General features: G+C 39.2%; 1 protein-coding gene across 14 annotated transcripts in view; it reads right to left on the reverse strand.

Annotated features, from left to right (window-relative positions):
- Positions 1-2722: 2722 nt before the first annotated feature.
- Positions 2723-19578, reverse strand: part of ctnnd2b (catenin (cadherin-associated protein), delta 2b) — a 181270-nt gene continuing 164414 nt past the window's right edge. For 9 of the 14 annotated variants that reach the window (XM_044368512.1, XM_044368508.1, XM_044368505.1 and 6 more), the window contains 8 exons: positions 18472-18645; positions 17225-17375; positions 14083-14338; positions 11723-11816; positions 11443-11569; positions 8027-8155; positions 7219-7295; positions 2723-5664 (listed from right to left, as the gene is read on the reverse strand). In XM_044368512.1, the coding sequence (XP_044224447.1) occupies positions 5401-5664; positions 7219-7295; positions 8027-8155; positions 11443-11569; positions 11723-11816; positions 14083-14338; positions 17225-17375; positions 18472-18645 (1272 nt within the window). In that variant the 3' untranslated portion in view covers positions 2723-5400. The remainder of the gene's footprint in view (positions 5665-7218; positions 7296-8026; positions 8156-11442; positions 11570-11722; positions 11817-14082; positions 14339-17224; positions 17376-18471; positions 18646-19578) is intronic. The other 5 variants (XM_044368518.1, XM_044368517.1, XM_044368516.1 and 2 more) reach the window with 1 other exon arrangement.

Here is a 19578-nt window from a genome sequence, read left to right on the forward strand (position 1 = left end):
GGGGAACTTGATTTCCAAACATTGTCTGAACAAATACAGTATGATAGCAGAAAGCTTGAACCAGAATTTATTTACTCATGCTGTTTTTAACTGTAGGTGTCATGCAAAAAGTATTTGTGGTGTACCTGAGATAAGGAAAAAGACACAGCGTGTAGCCTTCCACTCATTTCTGGAGCTGTGGATGACGTCTCGCCCGGGCTTTGTTCTGCACTCCAACAGTGCATGTGTAATGGGAAAAGACACGACCTAACCCTGAGCTCTCAAAGATAAAATCTGTGCCTGTGGTGTAGTGATTCTATCTGCAGCATGCCATGCAGAACAGGCCTCAGAGACTAAAATGGCCGCCGCCCTGACCTGTTATGCAGTTTCTCTAATGACCACTAGAGAGCACCCATGACCCTTTAAATGTCAATATACTGCAGTTGCATGTAGCATTAAGGTACAGATATAGTAAAAAAAAAAAAGTTTGGACACACCTTTCCAAACAGGTGTGTGCAGGCATTCACCTGCAAACATTTAAGTGCAACACACACACACTTGCTGAAGCTACATTTGAAAATGGTCTGATCTTCTGTCTCCTCTGATGCACTGGAAAGCTCTTCTCCGCTGCTTAATAAGAAACTGCATAATCCAGACTTTCCATCTGTGGAGGATGAGGGTCGTTTTCATGCACAGAACAGTTTACAATGACTTATGTGTTCAAATCCAACTTTAGTTTTTGGTTTTAGTTTTGTGTTACAAACACTTAGTTTGAGATAAGTAATCAAAGTAAAGAATTTCTGGTCTTTACTGCTTAGTCAAAGTTCAGTTCTTATTGCAGTGTTGTTGTAACCAGGGAGTGAAAGCTGAAAGCTATCCCTGCTGGTGTGTTAAAGGGTGCTTCGCAGGGCTGGTGTACTATAATGGTAACTGGTAAATGGACTGCACTTATATAGCGCCTTTCTAGTCTTCTGACTACGCAAAGTACATTCACCCATTCACACACACATTCATTCATATGCTGATGGCAGGGGCTGCCATGCAAGGTGTCAAACTGCTCATAAGGAGGACCTAATCATTCACACACACACTCACACACTGATGGCACAGCCATTGGGAGCAATCTGGGGTTCATTATCTTGTCCAAGGACACTTCAATATATGGACTAGAGGAGCTGGAAATCGAACTGCCTTTCTTCCAATTAGTAGACAACCACCTCTACCTCCTCAGTCATAGTCTCCGGTCTAGTCTTAAAACATGTTTTCTCATAAGTTCTCAGACTTCTCTCGGTCTCAGGTAGGGGTCTTGCCCATTACAGTCTTTGCTTGCAACCAAGTCCAGTTGGCTCATAGCAGGCTGGAGAAGCTGCTTTGTTGCCAGGCAGCTGTCAGTTGCCTAGTTCCCTTTCCACAGTGTGTCTTTATCATAAACCAACCAAGTGTTTTTGAAGTGAAACTTTATCCACAAATGTCTGCAAGATATCATACTTTCATATATTTAGGCACATACAGTATAGATTTTCTATTCCTATCACATTTAAAACTTAGATCCAAAAGACTAAGTGATTGAATAATGAATGGGCACTATTTTTGTTTATTGACCTCAGTCCAGACTTGGTCTCAACCATATTCTGAGTTGGTTTTGACTTGATCTCCAACCTGTTATCACTTGGGCTTGTGTCAGGCTCGACTCAAGTGGTCTTGACTACATCTGAGTTTTGAGAGTCAGTTGCTGCACGTTAACTTTTCTAATGCAAAAAATATATATTTATCACTTTTCATTATTTCAATGTCTGCTTATATTTCTCCTGGGTACAATTTTCCAACAACATAACAAATCACTACTCTGCTTTCTGGCAATTGACCACCAATTTCCAGATGTTGGAGTGTCCTTGAATGCATCACTGAGGAGAGGTTTGAAAATCACTCCCTTAACAAACTACACCACAATAACCTTACTCTGACTGAAAAACTGAAGCAACAACATCTTTGCTGTGATGGATTAGTTGCCTCTAGCTAATTCAAGCAAGTGACGACTACCACAGCTTTAGACTGAAGCCAATGCAGAAGCATCTTAAAGCGTCTTAATTGAAATATTAAGTCATTCCTTTTCTTCAACAAGTCATCATGGTCTCAGCCTCTAAATTCAGGCCCTTTAATAAGTGTGTTGGTGGTCATTTTGGAAATTATTGCTCTGTTGTGAGATCTGAAGACTTACAGTAGATTTGATGTCCACCGTGTGGGTGTTGATTGACAGCTGTGATTGACAGTGCTGTTCACTCCAGCTTGGTTAACGTTGCTCTCTCTGAGTTGGACTATTGTTGCAGTATTTCAGTAAGTTTAATGTTACTTGACTTGTTACTTGTTAGCTTGGCCCAAGGTAGTGTGACATGTTTAGCATGAAAGGCAACGCCCTGCACTTCTTATTTGGAAGCTCCTGGCTCCAAATGGAAAAGATGGCGCCAACCATAAGCAGCAACTTTGGGCTTCAAACAGGCTCCAATGCAAACCAGCAGGTGATGTCACACCTCGCTACATCCATTTTTATATACAGTCTGTGTTTTCAAGTCTTTGTTAGTGAATATTCATATTGTACTGAATGACATATAAAGAAATGGTTATGAAGGGTATGCTTTAAGAATATTGTTAAGTCCTTATTAATGGTCAAAACATACCAGCTCCTGTAACACACTGAAAACACACCCGAAGAACATTTTTGGCAACAGAACAAACAACTCCCAAATTCAGAAGTTCTTCGATGGTCCGTTTATATTTTTTGGAGCAGTTGCAATTTGTTTGAGGCAATAGAAAGATTCACAATTCTCTTTTTAAAACACGTTTGGTCTAGCAACAAAAAGGTTACCGACGTTATATCTCCATACAGGTCTTATAGTCAGGTTTTCTGCCTAAGGATCACAAGGACATACATAACGTTGTCAGTTTCCAGATGCTCACTAACAAATACAGTACGTCTGTTTTTCATCCAGTGTTTTTGTGGGGACAGTTTGCATTATGAGCATCAAGCATCGGAAGATGACCTCTAGGACTTCTAAACAGCAGTGGGTAGGGAGAACCAGGGTCTGTTGTCACATTTTACAATTTAGTCTTTCTCACTTTAAAAAAAAGAAAAAGAAAAAAAAAAAACACCATCAAGTTTCAGATTGACGACAAAATAATCATGCATTCATGGGTGCAGTTTTTGCCATTTAGCATAATGAGACCAATTCATCAGAATGGGGTTTCATGCACGAGGAATACACTTTTTAAACGAATCAAATTTGTGATTGTTCTCTGTTATGTGGTTTAAAACAGACACCTGTGACATGATCAGAACTCATGTCTGATAATCAATAATTTGCTATCAATGCAAGGGGCAACAAACATTTTGTGCACAGTTAAAGTACAGACATGTTGGAAATACTGCTCACGGATGTAGCACCTTTTTTTTCGACTGCTTTAGTGACAACGTGGATCCCTGGGCCCTGGTCTACTCTACTCCACATAGCAACAACATTACTACACAAAGTTGACAATTTAGTGTGTTGACCAGAAAATAAAATGTGAACAAAATTCCTACATGTAGCTGTTTTTTTTACAAGTCTTTTTCCATAATGTTGCTGCTATAAGTGACATCCACATCTGCACATAAAAAGTATATATTTATATTTATATAATATATATCCATACTCTATTAACAGTTTTGTCTACCATGAAGTTAGAATTGCCACCCATCTCTCAGAAAAGTTTTTTTTTTTTTGTACTTCAAACATTGATTATTTTACAACACAGAAATCAACTAATTTTGTACAACTTTGGAGGAAGCGAGGCTCCGCCCGGTCACAGTCCCTCCACGGTTTTCTTTTTTTTTTTTATTATTATTTTTTTCTCCCCAGTCCCGGTGCAGTTAGACAGTTTTCATCCCAGTAAAACACAGTTTAGAAAAACCAAAGCATTTACAAACTGGCATTGTTAGAACTGCAAGGATGTTCAGCTGAAATCAAAGTTTCAACTGAGCTTGGACCCTTTTTCACCCCCTAACATTCACCCCCCCCTGCCCTCTTCAGCTAAGGGGAAGTAACCCTTGTTTGGCACGGTTATATACACAGTGAGCACTAGAAGGAAGGGCTCATGGGGACAAAAAGGGGTTTAGTGGTGTTAATGTGGAAAGATAGCCGCCGCAAAACCAAAGCTAGCCTCAAAAAACAAGATTTTTGTCACAGAAAAGGCATCTGCTGCTGTGATTCCAGATACTGTTTGAGCCTCTCTTTGGCCATTTGTGAAAACTATCTGTAGGGCAGTAAAAGGAGCACCCTGACCCACCAGAATTGATGCTTCAATACCCAATTATTATTGAATGCTTCACTTTAGCAACATGTTGAAATCTGTCTGTAGCTGTGATTTGAGTTTTGACAGTCTGAGTGGCGATATTGTATGTCTCAAGTATGTGTATGTGTCGGGGGATAGTTAGTGAGGAAGTGAGGAGGACCAATGGCGAAGGCCTGACATGACACAGAAAATAGTGCTATGTACAGTACACAATGCATCTCCGTAAATGTACAGTGTACATCAAATACTATACAACCAGAATCGAGAATTAAAAAAGTAGAAACACAAAAAGAAAAAGAAAAAACCTGTTACAAATGACAAAGTCCAGAAGCATTCTTTGCCCAGAGGAGGATACATCACGCTGAAGCCATAGAGAGAAACAAAAGTTTGTGTGACAGACGTCCTACATGTCCTACAGCTCTGCTTCTTGTGCTTCACATTACTAAAATCCATGTTACTATACCACATATTTACAGGTTTCTCCCGGTCATCTCTGACACATTCCGTTCACCATCCAAAAACCTTCCATCCTCAAGTCCACTGATCCATTTTTCTCTTTCATTGTCCTTCTGCATCCCAATATACAGTATTTCCAACTTTTTTTTTTATCACGCTTTTCCTTTTCATTCTGACTCTTTCATCATGTCTGTCCCTCTCACGTTCTGTATCCAGAGGCCTTCAGGTGCAGGAGGTTTTTAGCTTTCTGTCTGCTGAACCTTGTAGCAGTTGTTGATCACAAACTAAACACAGAAAGAAAATGTGTCCGTCGGTTTTGTTGGTGGTGTGCATGCACATGCATGGCCGCTCTTCTGCTCTTCTCCTTTCCTCCTTTGTCCCCTCTCCCTCCTCCTTCAAATGTCTCTTGAAAGGAGTGTGGTGTGGTACCTCCTTTCTTTCGCTCCTTCCTCCCCCTCTTTCACCCTGCTACCTATGATGCTACTCAGGAACTACTGAGGAGGATGGGAAGGGAGGGAAACAGTGTCCTTTCATCTTCTTTCCTCCACCTTTTAAACTATTCCCTCCACTGTCCTGTTTTCCTTCATTCACCCTCTCCTCCTCCTCCTCCTCCTCCTCCTCCTCCACCCTCATCTCCCCTTAGACCCAGGAGTCTGGTGAGGCTGGATAGTGGCTGGTCTCATAGTTGAGCTCACTGTAGGGCCGCGAGGCTGAGTAGAAGTCTACATAGTTGCCGGTGGATTTGAGGCCCTGCAGGTGCATGTTGAGGTCACCTTGCGGGGGGCGTCCTCCGGCGTGAACCTGGTTCTCGTAGAAGGCCTGGTCCTCGAAGGTGACACTGTCGGGTGGGGGAGGGTTTTGGAAAGGAGGGTAGGGTTCTGAAGGCAAGCCTTGAGAGGAGACCTGTGAAAAGAGTAAAGATCATTACTGAGGCAAGATTATGATGGCTAAGTTCAAAGCACCATCATTAAGAAATGTTGATTTGATATGTATTTATGTTCTAAACTCACCACTTAAAAAAAATAACAGTAAAAGATTCATAGAAATAGATCCAGGCCAGGAAATAGATTGCTACAATCTCATGATAGCTCATATAGTGACACTTGTTAAGAGTTGTTGGGTTCATAACATGTAGCAAAACTCTACTACACAAAGTTAACTTACAGGTAGTAAGTAATGAACTGTGTGTGTTTCAGACCATGAATAGATAGAATGGTTTAAGAGCATGGAAGGTTGGTTGTGTTAGATATTTGTAATGTTTGTCTGTATCTGTAACATTAGCATGTATGACATTCCTACTATTTGTCTGCAAAATGTTGGACAAATGCCAGATGAGTAGAGCTAAAACTCACATGACTGCAGTATTTAGTCAACACTTTCTTTTTGTCTAAAAAATGAAAGGTTTAACAACATGACCACTAACAAGCCTGAAGCAGCAATTATTTTGGTGTAGGTCAGTACAGTACTATTATTCAATAGAAGCAAGTGGTCGACAATTCATATTTATTTTATAAATGTAGGCTGCTGTAACACAATTAAAGTGTCTGTTGCTGAACATGTTTTGCTTTACAACAGGATGGCTGGCTGACAGTATGTTTAGCTAGCTAGCAAACTAGTAATTAAACACAAAATGGTTTTGATTTATCAGGGGTGAAATGCCCATCAGTGGTGTGGGTTAAATTGCTGTGAGACTGCCAAGTTGCATGTTTCAAGATCCGAACAGCCTCTGACATCGCTGCCAAATGATGTGATAGGTAATATGAAAGCCTTTTACTGGCAACAATGTAGGACTGAAGGCCAGACCCTGAGAGAAATTCACTGCAGTGCTCCAATAACACTTAAATGGGGCTCTATAAATGTATGAGTTTAAGGCAACCTTTGTGGACGTGATAGTATTTTTCCCCTATAGTACAACTATTCAATTCGCATATATAGAGAGGCTTACAGTTTTGCTATGATGTTATGTCTCCATCTATGGCTTACTATAGAGCAGTTCCTTCTCTTTGAGGTGAGATGAGTCATAAAGAGGTAAGAAGACATTGGAATGCAGCAGAGAGAGAGGTGCAAAGAAGGGCAAGAGACTGAAAGAAACTTCTTTCATCAGATGTTGAGTGTTGTGGGTGTTCAGATGTTTTTCTCCCAGAGAACCTGTGACACCTAAAACCTCTAAGTTGAAATATAATCATTAACCTGCCTTTGGTGTTTTCATTCTTTCCCCTCTGTTTACATCTCTCCTTGCTTTGTTCCACAACTATTGCTTTCTTTTCCAAATGGTAGTTTATTTAAATAACAGATAGTAGTAATAATTTGAGATACTTTGAGATAAAAATGATGTATTTCTGCTAGCAGTAACTGTCTCAATAATGAGACATGTTTTATGACCAACTTTAGGGTTGCAACATTGGTCACATATGTGTAATTATGAACATTTTTAACACAGAAAAGGACTTGTCGTACCTGATTATACTTCAGGTCATCAGTAGGTGACACATATGCTCCTCTGTGTAGTGTTGAAGACCCACCGGAGATTTGACCTGCAGAGACAGTGAGGATGAGGACTTCAGATTAAAGTTTGCTCCGAAGCTGGGATATTACTGTCAATGCATGCAGAGGAGTGTAGGTAGGCAGTCAGTGGCCGTCAGGTGGTCACCAGTAATGTAAACCATTTTTCACTACATTAGTGTTGTTGCTCTATGGATGGCAATGGCGGTCGGTAGGTTGGTCCACCACTTTGGTCCAGACTGAAACATCTCAACATCTATTGGACGGATTGCCATGAAATTTTGTGCAGACTATTATGATTCCAAGAGGATGAATTCTTCTGACTTTGGTGATCCTTTAAACTTTCCTCTAGCGCCACCATCAGGTCAAAGATTTAAATCATCCAAGGAAATGTCTGAGTACTTGATGATACATTCAAGTGTCACATTCAAATCCAATCATGTTAACACCTGAATGCTACTCATAGTTGTCTGATTGGTCCAGCATCTATCTGACCTCAACAGAATTTCAAATGTTTTACACTTAAATTTCATTGTCAGCAACAAGACCAGAAGACATTATTGTCCTGGTCCATTTATTGGTCTAGTTTTAACTAATAAACTGTAGAATTTCATAGTTGACTTTCTCTAGAACTTAACATTTAGGTCCATATTACTGACACAGTTTAACTTGATGTTTGCCTGTACCTATAAAGTCAGCTGGGAGCTTCAGAGTAGAAATGTGCATGTGTTTTTATGTCAGACATGCAGTAGGGAATTCCTACCTGTCATGGCGTCCTTTCGGGATGTGTGTTCGCCCTTGCTGCCATGGTAAGTGGCATTGCCGGTCAAGTCATAGTCTGCCTTCCTCTCCTTCAATGCCATCATCTCCCTGGGGGACGCGGGAGCGCTCGCTACATACACACACACAAACACAGGGAATATCTTTAACCTTCATTCCATCATAAACACACTTTTGGATACACAAGAAGGAAACTACAGCATGAATGAACTATTTACACTTCACTGGAGTCCTTTCACAGCAGAAAGGCCGGAGTGATTTGAAAGTTCTCTCTGCACTCTGTCAGCACTCTGAGGCTTCTCTATATGCATTATTTCCTCTAAGCATCATCTTTCTGTAAGTAAAAACGAGGTGTTGTTTGTATTGTGATTGTATTGTGTCCCATTCTTCACAAAGGTTTTGGTTTATGGCTAGGGTGTAATTTCAAAGAGGTAAACCATTATCTGTATCCGTATCTGTATCTGTTCAACCAATCCGTATCCGTACTCAGAATGGGCGGTGCTTAAACCTGAAGTGGGCGGGGCCTAACCAGTTGGTATTCTAAGCCTGACACGGATGTGGGTTGAAGCGGTGAGAGTTGCGAGCTGTTAATCCCTGTAGACAGAGTGGCTGTGATGACGACATGATTGTGCTATGTGGCGAAGCAGCAGTGAACTTTGTATAGGCTCTGTGTTGGGGAGGAGCTGTGTGTGTGGCTGGCCTATCACGGAGCGATGTGGACACAGCTACCCAATGAGGATTTTTCCTTCATCACGAGTACAGATATTGACACATTTTAATCGGATGATACTCATGCTCGTAAAAAGTTTCATCCGAGTATTCAGCCCAACACTAGTGAATACTGAGTCATCCCTCCTCCCCATGTCTGCTTTACTCTTGCTTCTGTCTTTTTCTTTCTTTCTCTGTCTGGCTGCAGGCTACTCCCTCAGCACCTCTACTTACTACACTTTATGAACATCTAGTTCTCTCACACTTCTTTCCTACCTTACATTCACTACTAGTACTCCTACTGGCACTTTTATCTGTCTGTATCTGCCTTACTCGCCCAAAGAACCACTTGTACAAGGAACAAATTTGAAAATTGTCATAGATAATAAGCACATCCACAGTTGGGGGAAAAAAAGCATAATAAATGCTAGACAGAGAGGGGGTTGGGGGGGATCAGTGGCAAAGATAATGAGTTAGATCTGGTTAGCCATGTTGGAGGAAACCTGGCTATTGATTCAGTGCCATATGGTTCAGAAGCGTTTCCTCTAATATTCAAATCATTATCAACGGCCTTTCACATAGAAGCTGCTAGCTATGATGCAGCCTGCCAGCCTGTATGTGTGACTGCATCTGTCTCTTTGTCTCTTTCCTGTTCCTCTGTACATTATAACACAGTTAGCATTGACCCATATGCTCATTAATGCTCTGCTAACATCACCAGTCTATTGTGATATCAACACCTTCAAGGCCATTTATCCCATGTCTGCTGAGAACAAGTGTTGTCTGAATGTACGGGCAAAGGCTTTTTCCACACAAAGGAGCCATTTCTTTTGTATGTCAAAAATTTCCGCAGCAGTGAAATTAAACAAATGTCTTGATGAACCATCTGTGACTGCTTGCACACTTGTAAACAGAGAAACAAAACAAAAAATGGGAAATTAGCTCCCAAACTACAGTGTTTATCATTTTGCCACTGTCAGTTGACAGCCTCATAAATCCAGATCTGGTGGGGGTTTTTTGTCTCACAAAACCAATTTAATGCTTTCATATATAGTCATTTCAAATTGATTTGAATTATTTATTGGTTAGCAGATACAGAACGATATATTTCTCTACTAGTCATTCAGTGTCAAATTGTCTGGTAATATATTTGTTGCAGAGGTTATACTAGAGTCCCTTTCAGACCTCTCTTCTTCTTATTTAAATGTGATGATGCACAATTTTACATGTCGGTCTCATGTCTGAAAATGCGCCTGAGTCACTTTCTACAGTTACAGTACAACAGCAGCTATGATCAGCCATGATAGTTCAGGCCTGTGGCATCATCACCTTTGTTGATGAAAGTGATGAGTGATGAGCTGGCCAACTGGTATCTATTAGCTGTTGTTTCCTGACAGCTCGACCTGCCCAAAACAATGGTTTTAGGGTACAACTGAAAAGCTTAAAACTACAAAAATGCCTAAGCCCTTTTTTTGAGTAGGTTTACTCATATGTTTTAAATATTAGTGAATCTCCAGGCTATCTGTAAAACAGATTCACACCAAGGCTACAGCAACATAAGGTAAAAAATGCACAGAGAGCACTGTAATACATTTATCTCTTAATTATCAGCTCTTGTGCACACAGAAAAAAAAAAACAGTTTAGCAAACCACGAAACACTGTAAAGGAACCAGTTTTATATTGCTGAGGAGATTCTTCTCATGTTGGATCAGTAATAATCAGAGCAGCACTCCTTCTGTATAATTTTCTATTCTAATAATTATTTATAATAATTTAATAATTTTCCTAAGGAGCACTGACATAAAATACACCTCCAGTATGTCTGAATGACAAGAAGGCAGGGAAGCTGAATTGATGCCAGCTAAATATTTTGATCACATCCCTAAATGTAAAATGTAAAAAAAAAAAAGTAAAACAAAATGTATGATTAGTCTTTTATCATTATCTTTTGTTTCTTCTCAGTTTTAGAGGCTTATAGATTAAGCCAAGAAAGTAAGTCTTGCATACAAAAATATAACTAGAAATACCGCCATGTGGTTTTATGCCTCTGCCAACGACTCAAATTACAGTTTACATTCATGTCTGTCCATATAATATTTGTAGTGAAGACTTTGAAGGAATTTAATAAAAGATATTAAGTGTATTTTTCTTGTATGTGTTCACATGTTTGGCCAATAAAGCTGATTCTGATAGAACACAAAGTTGTAGCCATGACAGTAGACAAAACAGTAGACAAGATGTGTGTGAAGCATCCACATTTTACAGAGTATCACAAGTAAAAGTATTTATTATGCAGAATGGCCCATTTCAGAATAATTTAGAGAGTGTGATATTATTGTATTATAACTATGGTTGTGTTGCGTAGGAAAAAAGTAAAAAGGAAGTTCAAGTACCAATTGTACCTCAGTGCAGTACTTGAGTATTGTCATCAGTCCAGAAACACTGAGACCTTGGATGGCTCATATTAGTCAAACCATAATTTCAACAATACAAGGGTGGACTCTTTAGGAGGTACCGTACAAGGATTTTACCTGACAGCAGAATAATTTGTCGGAAGCTGCCGTAGTGTGAAGGTTAAAGCAGACTTCAGCTAGTGTTAGTTTGACTGGACTGTACTGACAGAAAGAGTGATAGAGGACAAAAGGGATGACGGGGGGAGTGGGGGTGTGTGTGAGAGGGGGTGTACATACCTGATCGATTGTTGGGCGAGGTTCGTACGGGAGAGATGGACGGAGTACGAGAGGAGGAATAAGGTCGCTGTCTGTCTCTCTCTATCGTGGAGGAAGAGCCGACAAAATGGTACTGAGAATAGCCATCCTGGAGAGGAGATAGGACAAGAGAAGAAAGGTCTTAAAACTCATTTTTAATTAGTCAGTTTTCAGTCTGTTAGTAATATTTGCTGAAAAGCCAACAAGACTGACATGTCCAATGTTTATACAGCCAGAGTACATTTTGCCATGCAGACTTTACCTTTTTGTAGAGGCTGCGGAGGTCTCTGTACTGCCACATGCTGTTCAGGACTTGAGATGCTGCTTTCACCACTTTAGGACTATGTCTAGGAATTCAGCAGAGAGGAGAAAGACAAACAGAATAAAGCTTGACTGTCCTTGGTTTTGTTTTGTTTTGTGCTAGTGTGAGGTATTCAAACACCATAGTGCAGAATAATGAAGAAGCAGAAATAAGGCAGACACTAAACCAGTATGTGAAGCAGTAATTTACTGAAGCCTCTAAGGAAGAAAATACCCAGGATGCACTATGCCAATACCTTCTTTATCTCAACAAATGTTCTCAGGCTAAATTGCATGATTGCTTGGTTGATTGATTGGCCAATATTTAATTCTGCATCCTCCAGGTTTTGACATTGCTGACTAATGGCCATGGGTCTAATTGGCTCATATGGCCTTATCAGTGCCTAGGAAATTAAAATGTATTTCTTCAAGTCATTTTGGTAAATGTTATTGTTTTGGATTCTGTGATTGCATATCCTGTCCTCTTGCACTGATGCAAAGCAAATACGGAAATAAAAATGAGGAAATTTTGAATATCTATGGATTTATACCGTCCATATGTCAACTTTGAATAATGTTGGAAATTAATTTCAACCTTTGATTCTTCACAGAGCTCTGGATAAAATAAACACAACTTTGGTATAAAAGTAAGAACCAAATTTGTATTTTCTATTATACTGCCATACAAAGTCGAAACATAGTAGCTAAATATTTGGTCACGACTGAGCTAAGACCTTAATATTACCTTTTGATTCACTATTTCTGTGAAAATTATACATTCCTATGGCCAACTAGACAGCTAACTAAAGCAGAGAAAATATTAGATATATCAAGTGAACGCTAGCTGGTGAGACTGCTAGGGTTAGCCTTAGCTTAAGCTAAAACTAAGTTTACTTATTGATTTTCCCTGGCTGATATCTGTAAATGAGAAAATGAAAAATAGCTAATGATATGGCTAGTTACAGTCAGTCTAGTTTAAGTTAATTAAATTTCCTTTAGATTTTTAAAAATCTGGTATAAATGTAATTACGTCATGATGTCATAGACACTTTTCCAGCAGGCTTTAGCTACTTTCCACTGAAAATAGTTGGCAACACTGGCTTCTCAGCTTTTTATTGTGAAATTCATCCAATTTGGTGAGGATGAGCTACCTTTAAGTCACATATTTAAATGTGTTAAATTGATTAAATGCATTATTATAAATATATAAATCATTTTAATGTATTAATCATAGAAAGACAGACAGAAATCTAAAAAAATACAAGATACATTTAATTCAGGCTATAAACACTAAATTATAGATACACCTAAATCAGTCTGATTGTTCTTTATTCAGTTTCTATGTGTATAAATTCAACACAGGGGGAAAATGCACAGATGTTTTCACTTCTGCACACTAAAGAGGGCATAGCCATACTTTTTGGACTCTGACTGTGCTGACAAACCCCCTTGCTTTCTCTTTTTTGTCTTTGGTTGAGCACAATCTTCTTTTGGGTCAAATAATCAGCCTTAAGAAGTATAAAATGAAGGCATTACAACCTTTCTATCTGCAGTTTACTGGCCACTTTCCCCACATTTCTTTTCTGTTCCCACTGGCAAAGCAAATGTAGTTGAGGTAAACAGATTGTGTAGACAGTGAGCAAGAGAGGAATGGTCAAATAATCTTTGGACCTTATTTTTTGTTGACTGCTTTGAGTGTTGACTCATTGCTCTAAAACAAGCACAACCTCTCCAAACCTTTTCTTTCTCCCTTCTCCTGTGTCTCTGCTGCAGTCTCTCTCAGCTCCTTCACCTCCTGCAGCCCTTTGTCACTCAACCTACTTGTCCACTGGGCTGATGAATCTGACTACATTTGTCTCCCACTCTACCTGTTAACTATGTGCTTTGCTAATGAACAAATAACCAAATGCAGAACAGCAGGCTGCCAGTGAGGCATTAATATGCTGAAGCGTGCATCCCACAATCAACATTTGGAAATATGGAGACGATTAAATAAAGATTATATCCAGTGCAGCTGTAAATCCTGCGACGTGGTGACTGCGGTGCAGAAGTCTCTGTTCTGTGTGACTTGTATGCTGATGTGTGTTGGCTGTTCATTTGACAATGCAGAGGTATTCTTAGAAACATGCGATCACAATGCTTTAAATTCTAGTGGTTGTAATTTGAATAATTTCAGTTTCAGATTCTGGATCAGCTTTGAAAAATTCAGCATCTACGATGCAAAGTTTTGTTTTTGATTGTAACTAAAAGGCAAGGCCATGATGCACCTGTGGTTTTTAATACACCCCCTTCTACCTGACAACATCTTCTCATTCAGCTTACTTGTCTCCTTTGCTGCGGGCGATGCCGATGAGCTTCTCAATGCCACCGGCGTCCCTCAGGGCCTTGGTGTTCTCCATGTTCTTGGTGATGACCTCATGCAGTGCGCAGCAGATAGCAGTGATGGTGTCGTCTGACATGGTCTTCCCTACCAGGCTGCTGCTGTTGGCGCTTCCACCTCCTCCTCCTCCACCGCTGCTGTTGTTGTTGTTGCTGCCACCGGGCAAACGGTGCACCAGGTCCCTCATGGCGTACTTACCTGATGGCAAAAGTGACAGAGCAGGTGGAATTATGTAGGTTAAAGGGTTTGGAGATGGAAAGGAGACAGGATGGAAATAGGAATGAAAGAAAGACCATTTGAATTTTTGCTATGCTAACTTAGATCAGTATTATATGTACTGTGCAATATAACATGTTTCACATAATAAAGCTGACTGAATTGTCCTGAAAATTAGAAAACAGTCAAAGACAGATTTTAATACCTATTTGCTTCTAACTTCACCCGTTAGTAGTAGAAAGTGTGATGCTGAACTTGAATTATATAATAGGCTAACTTGATATGACATTTTATCCCATAATGATTTCTGTATAGTCCCTAAGTAGACTATGTACTTTCCTCTTTTCCTTTTTATGAAGATTTTTATTGAAATTCAGAACAAATAACAATTACATATAAAGTGCGACCAGTGCCAAAGTGCAAAACCTCCACAAAGTGCATAGAGTTTAGTGATCCTATATAAAGTGCTGTCAGTTCATAAATCCAGTATGTTCCAGGGGAGGCGCTGAGATTTATCCAGCTTCTCCTCCTCTTGAGGTCAGCAAGTATCTGTTTAATTACGGTGTCGCTGTTGATTACAGTCTGTTGTTTTATCATAGCACATATCGTTTTCCACAGTTTTAAACATACAATACATATAATTATCTATATCAGTTCTGTATGTTTGGATGGCAGTTTATCTTCCATAATACAATACATGACAGATTTATAACATAAATCCAAATGTACACCATGAGCTTTCAGTTTATCTCAGACTTCCTGAGCTCTGTAAGTCCATTAAAAGATGCTTTTGTGTCTCATCATCATTGCAGTAAATCTAAATCTTCTAAACAGCTCTAACAGGAAGTCTCCCCACAGATATCAGCCACCAGACATCCCTAATGCTCTCTGAAAGATTATTTTTTAGATTTTTTTTTCACCTCTGCTTTGATTATGAGTTATATTTTTATAATTAATTAATCCCCCATATTTAAAATCATTAATTTTATTATAAATCATTTTGCTGGATAGACCAGTCTATTTGTAAATGTCACTGTTACAAATGTTCAGACCGAGTAATTTAATTTCTTGTTTGACTTCAATATTAATGTTTTGTCCTAGTCTGTCAGAAAGCTAAAGGTCTTAGCTGCTATGAGGGAAGTAAAAATACAACCTGGTTGGGTGGTTGTCACACAATGGAGACATGAGCACATGATTTAAAATTGACTGACTACATTTCCCATGACACACCAGTATTGCCGTTGGACAATCTTATTCACTGTGCCCTCTGCCCCTAATTCTGATTGGGTCATCACCCTGGGGTGGTGGGGTGACCCGTTGACAGTTTATATTCACACTATGTGAGTTTCCCTGCTGTGGCAAGAGAGCATCGACTCTTTTGATTAATATATAAGAAAATAACTAATGCTAAATATAATAATGACCTGATATTATTATTTACATTATTACTGCACTTGCAGTACTTTGCACCAAGGCGACAGTCAGCAGAAATTATGTTGCATGTATGTGTGGATGTGTTGATATGTGTGCAACGCACCAGTAACATTTACAGACAAAAGTCAAGAAAAACTTGAAGTTGGCGGAAAACACTACTACTGAGCTAAAACTAGAGCCGTGGCTTTAACTTATACTGTATATAAACACTCTCGCAATTCAATATTCTTAATGATTTTTTGATTTTAAGTAATAAAAACCACAATTCTCTTCCGATAATCATATTCACACAAATAAACCAGCTTATTATGTTAAGTTGTCAAACATAATCGTACCATGTGAGCAGCTTAATTCAGCTATTGCCATATCCTCACAGTATTGGCAATAGTCACATTATTACAAACATACAAACACTGCAAGTGAAGCTTGCAATCAAGTTTGTAACAGTGCAGCAATAAAGTTGGCTCACAAAGGACCAGTCTGTGCAGACAGTATTGATATCTACTGCTGAAAGCTCCAAGAGTACAACTACACAATATGGTGTGTCTCTAACGCAATTTCATCGTGTTAACTGAACCCAACTGAAGGCTGACAATATGTCCTATCAAAAAATACATACGTGCCCAGTGGCAGCATGATGTATGACATTACAACCTACATATGGTATACACATGAATGGACACATTCGCTTACTTAGACAACACGCACACACACACACACACACACACACACACACACACACGCAGCTTAGCTCACAGCCTGAAGCATCAGACAGAGTAAGTGGAAGGAGGCATGTGGTTGTTGCTATGGGGACCAGCAGAAAAGCAGAGTTCACATCACAGTTCAGAGACATCACTCTGTCTCCAAAGGAAAATCAAGCATCAAACGATCAGCCGGAGCAACACTAGTATCTGTTTAAAGAAAGAAATGATCTGTATATCTGCATAAATAGACAAATATCATAAAAGCACATAACCTGCCGCGCTGCCATTCCCAACAGCAATGATTCTCTGTCCAAATTATATTTTAATAGGTCTTTTAAAATATTACTGCTGAACATGTCTACTTTAACAAGTGTCATATTAAGTATTAAAGTAATTCTGCACGTGGGTGGAGATAACTGCACTTCTTTTCAGTGTCATTATCTTCAATTAAGGCATATTACTCCACTAGTATCAAGAAAATTCTTAATCAAAGTCGATTTTCATTAGTAATTATATTATACCTTTTTTTATTTGGTGCATTTTTTTCTTTTTTGCATATCCACAAAACCTCAGTGGGGTAGGTGCTGGAAAAACAATTAATCTAGGTACAAGAAGTACCTGCACATTGAATCAGAGCTCTCTTTTCTTTATTGGTGACATTTCAACCACCTGCAGTATCAATACAATACAATACTTTTGTATCATTAATTATTGTGAATCAGCTACCCACCAATGAGCTCCTTGTTCCTGATGTCCAGGGCCATGTTTCTCAGAGCAGTGGCCACGGCACAGACCACCCGGTCGTTGTCTATCCTCAGTAACTCCACCAGGATAGGGAGCCCCTTCTCCTTGCGCACTGCGGCCCGGATATAGACCGACCACTGGGCACGGAAAGAAGGAGGAGAGGGGTCAGAGGTGGACACAGAGATTTGTTTTGATGCACTTTTATTCACACATTTCCTCTTTTTCCTAATTTCTGGTGTATTATAATTCAAATTAATTGATGAGAAGTGGCCACTACAGGCTATTTCTTTTCAAAAAAGTATGTGATTGCATAATCTATGTTATTCTTTTCCTTTAGAATATCATTGCATTTTTGGTAAATTACGACTGGAAATTTGCAAAACATAATGGAATATCAAAGCTGCTGAAGACCATTGCACCCTGAAACATGTAAGGGCTGATTTTCCAAAAAGTATTTCAAATATTTTTTGGATTTTTTGGAATTCTTGACCCACCACAAGTTCCACTTGCTTGGTATTTCTGAGGCTTTCAGTCACATCTCTTGGCATTCCTCAGCAGAGGGATTTGTTTAAGTGTTAAGATGGTTTAAATGTTAGTTTTCGTTTATGGTTTAGATTCTATAAAGCAAACTAAGGATGCTGAAGAAGGCCTTGAGATGTGGCTGAACGCTTTGAAAACACCAACTAAGTGGACATTGGAAGAATTTGTCAAATTTACCGATACTGTATTCATAGGAATTTTCGACATCAATGCTAGTTCATTAAAAAAGGAATCTGTCAAGTGCAGCATGTCTACACAGACCAAACTGCTGTCTATCAAGTTCGCTGATATAAAAAAAAAATATAATGCATAAATATATAGTGTACAAATAAATATTTTAAATCTGAAGCAATGTCTATAGTCCTCCGTGTAGTTCATCATTATCTTTGAAATATTGATGAAAATAAAATACTTTCATCACTAGGAAAAGCATTTATTCCAACCAGAGTCTTTTGACACCATTACATGAAAGGGTTGATTTCAGAGAACTATGCACCACAGGATTACATTCATGCATGCATGAGGACATTCCAGAGAGCCAGTAAGTGAAGTTTGCTATCCCACAGCACAAAATGACCAGAAGAACGGGGGCTGTTAGGGTGGTATTTTGCAAAAACACTTTCCAGCACCCACTGGAATTTCGATACATTCTTGCATATGCTTTTTAGTATTACAATAAGCCTGAGTCTTTACCTTCCAGCTGCCAGCAGCTAGGTTTTGCAGGGCCCCAGCTGCTCCCTCCAGGGTGTCTGGGTTGGAACACTCAGACAGCAGTGTGAGGTAGGGCTTGACGATGGTAGGGTGCCATAACATCTGGATGCCTTTTGGGGGCTCCGCCAAGTCTGGAAATGGGCCGACGCCGTCCCACTGTGGAAGATGAGACATAATTCAGGAGAGAAAGGCATTTTGACTTCTGTGTGAGGTGAGGTTTGACAGTGGTAGGGTGCCAGCATGGTCCCCTCAGGCAAGAACGAGAGAGGAGATTTACTATTCATAAGCAGTATATAAATGAGGTGGCATTCATCTATTTGTGCATTTTGTTTTTCTGTCTCCTCTGTAATTGAAATCTGACATTTTCTCCTGCATTGATGATGAATTGTAAAAAAAAAAAAAATGCAATACTGAACATCAATAATAACTGAAAATGTTGAATGTTGAATACAGGAGGTTTCTCAGTGACATTGCAATATTATTCACACAAATCAGTGGTACTGACATTTGACTACATTATGTTGATGAGTAGTTGCATTATAAAAAAAAAATTCATTTTCACCAAAAGCAATCATTACTTGCTGCCCTGGACATAGGATTTGTTGCATATATGCGTTCCCCTTATTTATGAAAATATTATAGAAGCTCAGTGGTGACAACTTGCCATCCATCAGGGGCTCAGACCAGGGCTGGGGAATATGGTGTATTGACTTTTAAAGGAATACAAATTATTTTTACGGTCCAAATGAATGATATGAATCAAGCTGCATTCAATAAAAGAAGTTATCGAGGTTTTCATTTCATAAATATCATGAATTGGGTCTCATGTTATGTCCAAGAACACTTGGACATAACAATGGTGAAATAATCCTGCAATACCAAAACATTTACTGTACTTACAAATTCTATATATTATTGTTTAATACACAAATTGTGCAAAAACATTAACATAAAATTCTTTTATTGTATGTTCTGTACAGACATCTGTCTACTGACTGTTCATTAAACCCTCTGTGGTGTACATGGGGATGTAGTAAGAGGGAAACTCTGTACATTAAGAATATGGATGGTGCTGTGCTCTTTTTTACC

Source organism: Thunnus albacares, chromosome 12, assembly GCF_914725855.1.
Source record: "Thunnus albacares chromosome 12, fThuAlb1.1, whole genome shotgun sequence".
Lineage (NCBI taxonomy): Eukaryota > Metazoa > Chordata > Actinopteri > Scombriformes > Scombridae > Thunnus > Thunnus albacares.